We start from the raw sequence: 7,745 nt of genomic DNA on the forward strand, positions 1-7,745 counted from the left end.
ACTGAAATTCTAGAGAGAGAGTGAAAGTTTCATCAGTTGCGCCAAAGATTTCGCTAAAAGTGTAGGAGGCAAAAAATTGGTGAATTAATCAGATTCGTCTTGTGAACCCAAAATAATTACTCCTTCCTTCTATTAGTAACTGGGTCTCCTTCAAATTCTTTTTGTTACCTAATCAACATCTGGGTTCCTTAATCAACATCACCCCTTTCAGATCTGGTTCTTGAACAATGGATTTGCGAATATTGTTGGCATTTCTCTCCCAGCTTTAGATTTGTCTTTGTCGACATCCATGGTCTACATTATATTAATTTATTGATTGAATTTGGGTTTTATCAAGCTCTCTAAGCAATAAGTCGCAATTATCGGCGCTAATCAGGGCATCTATGGAGGAAGAAGGAGGGAGGAGCAAAAGAAGGCTGCAGTTAGACCAGGTATGTATTCGTATTCAATAAGATCGGAAAGTTGTAGGATTTATTAATGAAAAACATGAATTGCTGGAAAAATGTGAATTAGCAAATAATGTTTTATCTATTAGCGCCATATTGCTGAAATCTTGTAAATTTTTTAATTAATGAATGTGAATAACCTTGCAATGATTAGAGATTAAGAGGACATGCATTGTCTGAAATATTGGGAAGTTTTTATTAATTGTTGACTTAATTGTTTATATTTAATGATACCAAACATGAATAGGTTTTAAAATTGTATAAGTTTGATATTGGAAACATGTACGATTCTCCAAAATTAATGTATTGTATATGCTATTATTAAGGTAGTTGAAAATGATGGGGAGGATGATTTGTTGGATGATGAAGAGGGTTTTTGTAGTGATGTGGGTTTTGAGGAAGATGATGGGGCAGGTGATACTGATGATGAAGAAGTTGGAGAAGATGCGGAAGAAGGTGATGAATGTGGGGAGGATTATGAGTTGGTTGATGATTATGATGAGTCACTGGATGCAGGAGATGAACTAAATGAGGAATTGTTTATGGAAAATGACGATGACCTGGATGATTATAAGTCAGAAGATTTTATCGTTGGTGAAGAAGATATTGTAGACGTACGAAACACTTATGGTCATGAGGATGTATTAACTGGCGTGGGTCATGGGGATGGAGGTGGTTTTGGGGTTGATGTAGGCGGGTCAACCAACCATTTTGATGTTTATACGACTCCTACGAAGAGACAACTGGTCCTGTTGTTGCGAGCCATGCTATTGGAATGACATTTGACAATTGGGAAGCTTTGAACAGCTATTATATCGTTCCTATGGGGAGCAGCAAGGTTTTGGTGTGGTCTGTATGGGAGGGAATAGGAGCCTAGGTAAAGACAATGAAAACGGTAAATCAAATTCCAGGACCTATGTGTGGAGGTGCGAGTGTCACGGAAGGCCAAACTACCGGCGAAAAGTTAATGGGAAGATAGTCACCTGTGTTGAGGAACCAATTGTTAAGAGGAAGACGAAGAAGTACGGTTCCCCTGTTATGCTGTATGGTGCTCGTAAAGAGAACATATGGGTTGTGAAGACTGTTGTGAATGAACATGTTAACCACATTCCTACGCCTAGCAAGTCTAACCATATTTCGATGTTTCGGGTGAAGAGAATAACACAGACACTCCTGAAACAGATGGAAAACGATCACGATTCAGGGGCGCCTGTTGCACAGATTTTTAACAACTTAGCAGGCAGAAGGAATGGGGTAGAGAATATAGGTTTTACGAAGAAAGATATGCACAATATTTTAAATAAGAGGATGCGACTAAGGATTAGAGATGGGGATGCTGTTGCAATGATAAATTATTTAGATAAAACGACCAAGGATAACCAAAATTTTTTTCATCTTCACCGGCTTGATAAAACAGTGAAGTTTAAGGACGTAATGTGGGTTGATGCTCGAAGCAGAGCTGCCTATCAGTATTTTGGGGATGTTGTATGTTTTGACTCTACGTACTTGACAAATAAGTATGAGTTGCCATTTTCGAATTTTATCGGGGTTAATCACCATGGGTAAACTATATTGCTTGGTTGTGCATTAGTGTCCCATGAAGATGCGGAAACATTTGTGTGGCTCTTTAGGGAATGGATGTCGTGTATGGGGGGAAAAGCTCCTGCTGCAATGATGACTGACCAAGTTGCTGCTATGAGGAAGGCAATTCGAATAGCAATGTCAATGCCTAAAACCAGACATCGTTGGTGTATGTGGCATATTATGTAGAAGTTTAGCCGGAAATTAGGATCGTTGATTGATTTTCCCCAGATCAAAGTTGCCTTACAGAATGTCATATACAATATTTTGACCCTCAAAGAGTTCGCGGAGGATTGGGCTAAAGTGGTCAAAACATTTAAGCTTTAGGAGTCAAAGAAAATCTATAAGTGGCTCAAAGGTATGCAATGATTACGCACAAGTTTTATATGGTGTTTACTGTAGGTTTTGTTTTTTGTACGTGCTCTTTTGTATTTCCCCTACGAGAATATGGACTTGGAGCTTTTTATGTTTTTGGATTTCGAAGGAGTCGCCACCAAACGATTTTAAGGGTCCCGTTTGGAAAGACCAAAATTGACTCTATGTTGGATAAGGCATTGAATCTTAGAAACTGATGGGTGAGATCCGGGCAAGGGAACGAGATGCTTATTCCGCGAGCCTTAAAAATTGTATCCAAATGCATGACATAAAACATTTTCGAATAACTCTAGTCATGACACTATGTGGGTTTGAATTTAGAATTTGAACACATAGAATTTCTACTTTGTATTGTGACCACTTTGCTTTAAAGTTAATTTAAGGGAACCTAAGGCCGGTTTGTCCAAGAAATTATCTTTGTTAAGCGTGGTGTAACTTTGCATTTTGTTGTATTTAGCATGTGAGGTGATGAAAGCAATAAACAAGTAAAGCAACATCACAATAGAAAATAAATGCGTAATTAGTAAAGATACATCACCACCTAGAAAAGGACTAGGTGGGAAACCACATTTCCTAGAAGGACTAGGCAAGTAAAGTTGCATAAATAGTAAGTGCGGAATTGAAAGGTGCAATATTTAAAGGCATTATTGAAATTGCAATATTGAAGTGCAATTGAATGAAGTTATTGAAATTGCGGTATTGAAGTGCATAATTGAAAGATGCGATATTGAAATTGAACTATTGTATTTGAGATCCGAACGCCAAACGACTTCTTAATAATAAGTGCGTCCGACACAGATTCAAGTCTAAAAATCTCAACTTTAGGACAAGTTTCTCATCCCAAAGCGTCTTAGATTTTGGACATAGAAATTGAACTTGAAATATTGAATCTTGAATATTGAACTTGGATATTGAACTTAGGAGTCTTGAATCTCAAAGATTAGACCTTTTAATGTTGAAAAGGTTTCATCTTTGATATGCCCCATATTTTGAAATGATTCTAGTTTAAGGAAGTGATTACAAACAACCTTAAACATCATAGAATCTTGAAAATAAAATTTGTACTTGAATATTGAAATGAGGAGTCTTGAAACTCAACGATTAGACCTTTTAATGTTAAAAAGGTTTCACCTTTGATGTGCTCCATAATTTGAAATGATTCTAGTTTAAGGAAGTGATTACAAACAACCTTAAACATCATTGAATCTTGAAAATGAAACTTGAACTTGAATATTGAAAAGTGGAGTCTTGAATCTCAAAGATTAGACCCTTTAAATATTAAAAAGGCCTCACCTTTTATTACTCCATGTTTTGAAGATGATTCTAATTTAAGGAAGTGATTACAAACAACCTTAAACATCATTGAATCCATGACTTTGTATTTGAATCATAGAAAGTGTTGATTTTGTAAAAATATGTGATTGTTATAAGTGACACTTTTAAGAGTAAAAGTGCCAACTTTACTAATCATTTTGAAAGAGAAATTATAGAAACATGGTAGATTAGGATTGGGATTCAGAATTACCTAGTTAGGCTTAGGTTAGAATTCCTCTTGGAGCTCCCATTTGCTTGAAAATTTGAGATTTGTATGAGATTTTTGAAGTTTTTGTATTTTGATTTTTGAGAGGCAATTTCAGAATTACGACGTTCTAATTGTAATTTTTTGCAGCTCTAAAGTATTGGAAATTAGGGCTTTAAATAGGAAAATGAGGGGCTAAACGCCAGGTGACAGCTGCGCCCAGCGCAACAACGTAACGGCGCTTGGCGCCGCTGACGTGGCACAGAAGATGCCAAGCAAGGACGATGACGCCGTCTTTGCTTTTGGCTTGTAGTGGGCGTACCTTTGTACAAAGTGTATGAATTTTGGCACGTAGCTTGTTTGGGGGTTAAGGAAGTTTGCGACTAAAAACTAGCCGTTTTAGGGATTTTGAATTCGGTTTTACGGGACGAGGCCTGGCTTGCTCGGTTTTGTGGGTCGGCGCCCGAATTTGGATTGCTTAGTGTCATTTCGACTGGAAAAGGCCTTGTAAGACCAATGGAGTGGTCCGTTGGGTGAGATTGTACTTGGATTTTAAAATTGATTTTCGGAAATTGAATTTTGTACCGAGTTCCATAATGGGAACAGTCTCGGGCATTGGATTTTGGATCTTGGTTTTTGGAATATGTTTTAGCAATTGGGACTTCCGCACGGAGTTGTTCCAACCACCTAGCAAGGATAATGGTATCGTCATCATCCCAATGGGGAGACACGATTTAGGTGTCTACAGAAGCCCCCACTTTGACTGAGCGTCCGGTTAGGAAAGCGCAAGTCAAAGTTTTCGACTCGGGACGGAGAACGGTCAAGATGTTCCGCAATCAAGAAAATTCTTTGTACGTCGGTACCTGCACAAAACAGGCGTTAGGAAAAAGGATAGAGTCTACCTCCGTGCGGTTATGACAACTCTGACTTGTACTTGTACAGCTTTTCCGCCTTTGGTTTAGGACGGAGCTTGGAATCGAAAATTTTGAATCTTGAATTTTTGAATTTTGAATTTTTGAATTTTGAATACCCGGAGTTGATCCGCTGGGGATATGCTCGCTGGGGAGAAGAGCTTTTTATTGATTCTTAAGATCTTGAAATTTTGGCTGACTTTCCTAGAGCTTGGGTCCGTTTGGAGTCGATAGCCTGGATTCTTGTATTTTTTGGACTTTTGCATTCTTGAAATATTTATCTGCAGATGTTTGGAGAAACAGATATATACTAGTAATTTTGGAAAGTAGTATGATTTGATGCTTGATGCCTGGTGCAGAAAACCATAGCAGCAAAGAACGTGCAATCAGCACGGAGAACCGCACGCAGAAGATTCCGCGTATGCAGCAGCGCGGCGCCCGACGCAAGGCTCGGCGTTTGGCGCAGGGGTTGGCTATAAAAGCCCCCTTGTCGTGCCATTTGAAGAGCACCCACACTCATTTCTCTTGCTTTTCTCTCTCTCAAAGGTTGACTACTCTCCCCTTGATCTTGTTGTTCTTGCCTTGTCCATGTAAGTATTTCATGCTTTGTTTATGAAATAACCTCTAGGATTGCATGTAGTTTTGATTTTGTACTTTGAAATGCTTGTTGATATGATTCTTGTATGATAGTAGGCTTCTTCAATCTTGTAGAAAATTGTCTGGCAGCCACTTGAACTTGAACTATTGGAACTTGTAGAATTTTGTACTGTTGGAACTTGTAGAATTTTGTACTGTTGGAACTTGTAGAATTTTGAACTTTTCCTTGAATCTTGTACTTGGTATTTGTAGATAGTGGCCCCATTGGTGACCTTTGTTGGGCTTTGTAGAAGAGTAGGCTAGGATGCCTAGATGTTGTTTGCAAAATTTTTGAATATTTGCTTCGGCATGGATAGCCTAGGCGTTGGTGTAGAACTTGTATACCTGCTTCGACATGGATAGCCTAGGCGTTGGTGTAGAACTTGTACACCTGCTTCGGCATGGATAGCCTAGGCATTGGTGTAGAATTCTCTGTTGGAGTAGAGGTCCCTGGCTGAACTCGTATTGCCACTTGGGATTTTGAACCTTGATTTTAGTACGGGCTAGTATAAGATAGCCCCCAATCTTGAATGTTGATTTTTGTATTTCGAATGCTTTAGCATGCCTCGTCATACCCGGAGGAAGCTCGCGGAATGTTCGGCAGTTCGAGCTGCTACAGAAGATGCTTCGGATGACGAAGAGGCGGCAATGAATGTGCCGGAGCCATGAATGGTACCGCGGAGAGTCCCTACCTTTGACGGCAATGGTTGGCGGCCTTCGGATCTTGCATTTCGGCCAGAGTTTCATCTGTCCCAGGGGCCACGCACTGGTTTGGTGAGTCTTGTACTGTGCTTTGAATTTGTCTCTTGAATGTGTATAGATCTTGAACTTATCCACACATTTGTAGGCTGACGGGGAGCCGATGCGCACGTTTTGGTCTTTGAGATCTTTATTATATTTTCCCGGTTGTCTATGACGATGCGGAGGCTCGGGCGATTTGGATGCAGACGGGCCTAGTTGATTTCTGGCATGCTTTGGGAGACGCTCAAGGGAGGACGGGCATCAAAGCCCGACTACAGGCCCTGCTGAAGCGGTGGTGGGATACCACCAACACTTTTCATATGGTCTGGGGGGAGATCACCATTACCCCTTTCGAGTTTTCTATGATTACAGGCCTCCCCAATTCTAAGAGGGAGGTGACTTTCAACTTTGAGTTGACATGGAATTCGAACGGTGTCAGGGAGTTGATTGGCCCTGTTGTTTATTTGATAACAGATGATACCCGTGCTCCTGTGACGGTGATCATGGCTGGGATCCGCAGCACGGACATATATGCGGAGCAGAGGGTTCGACTCTTTCTCCTGGCCCTTGTGAGTAGAGTGATGGCTCCAAGCAGGAGTAGCCGGGTGTTGGTTGGCTTCCTGGGAGCTTTGAGTGACTTGAGGGCTATTTCAGGCCTCAACTAGGGTGGTCTGGCATACAACCACCTTTTGTATGAAATGAAGAACGTCTCCCGGACTTCACCGGAGAGCAAGGCGAGTGTTGCTGCTTTGTGGAGCATGCTGAAGGTATTTGGGACTCCTTGTACTTTTTATCTTGTACTTGTATGTTTGTATCTTGAATCTTGTATACATAGGATTTGACCGATGCCTTTGCTTGCTTTTTTAAAGATCTGGGTGTACGAGCATTTTTCGACTTTGGCGCTGGCTCGTACTGGGGTTGCGGCTTACCCGTATGCTGCCTCTTCGGTAGGAGCGGTGCGCATCACTGTGTCTTTGGCGACCTTCCGAAGAGCTTTGCGGGTTTTGCCTATTGAGCATGTATGCCTTTGTACTGTTCTGGACTTTTTTATCTGTTGCACTTGTATACTCGTCTGAGTTTTCCGTTTTGTAGGTGGTTTGGCGTCCTTTTGCTAGTGCGCCTATACTTGTTTCGGCCATGCGGGCCCATTTCTTGTCTGGACGGCGGGTCTTGCTCCCGGGGGTGTATCTCCATATGTGGTATCTGGGGGAGCGAGTGTCTCTTCAACATAGTATGAGAGGCAGGCTTATCCCTAAGGACCCACCGGAGACCATGTTGACAAGTTCTACTTGGGCGCCATGGAGGCTGGGGGCGAGTCCATTTGTCTCCCTTGGGAGGATTTTGTAGATGGGAGAGGCAGTCTTGAGGGCCTTTTGGCGAGGCTCGCTCCACCTGTACGCTTTGTACTACCGGTGAGCTTTGAACTTGTACTCTTGTATTCTTGTACCCTTGTATTCTTGTATTCTTGATCATTGTATGAATGTTTGTAGGAGGAGGAGATCGACCGCGAGGATATTCCCTGTGCTAACAGGGTCA

The 7,745-nt window shown here is 41.3% G+C and overlaps 1 protein-coding gene across 1 annotated transcript; it reads left to right on the forward strand.

Moving 5' to 3' along the window:
* Nucleotides 1-383: 383 nt before the first annotated feature.
* LOC130461541 (protein FAR1-RELATED SEQUENCE 5-like) lies at nt 384-2,012 on the forward strand. The gene is made up of 3 exons (XM_056829683.1): nt 384-431; nt 773-1,135; nt 1,254-2,012. The coding sequence occupies exons 1-3, from the start codon at nt 384-386 to the stop codon at nt 2,010-2,012; spliced, it is 1,170 nt and encodes a 389-aa protein (XP_056685661.1).
* The last annotated feature ends 5,733 nt before the right edge of the window (nt 2,013-7,745 follow it).

The sequence above is a fragment of the Spinacia oleracea genome, chromosome 5 (assembly GCF_020520425.1).
Source record: "Spinacia oleracea cultivar Varoflay chromosome 5, BTI_SOV_V1, whole genome shotgun sequence".
Taxonomy (NCBI): Eukaryota; Viridiplantae; Streptophyta; class Magnoliopsida; order Caryophyllales; family Amaranthaceae; genus Spinacia; species Spinacia oleracea.

Bases quoted from the DNA above. Each gene is read 5' to 3' on its own strand.
- LOC130461541 (XM_056829683.1), top strand. From the start codon at position 384: ATGGAGGAAGAAGGAGGGAGGAGCAAAAGAAGGCTGCAGTTAGACCAG. The intron at 432-772 runs GTATGTATTCGT...GCTATTATTAAG, and splicing joins GAAGGCTGCAGTTAGACCAG to GTAGTTGAAAATGATGGGGA. The intron at 1,136-1,253 runs GTAGGCGGGTCA...AGCTTTGAACAG, and splicing joins GAGGTGGTTTTGGGGTTGAT to CTATTATATCGTTCCTATGG.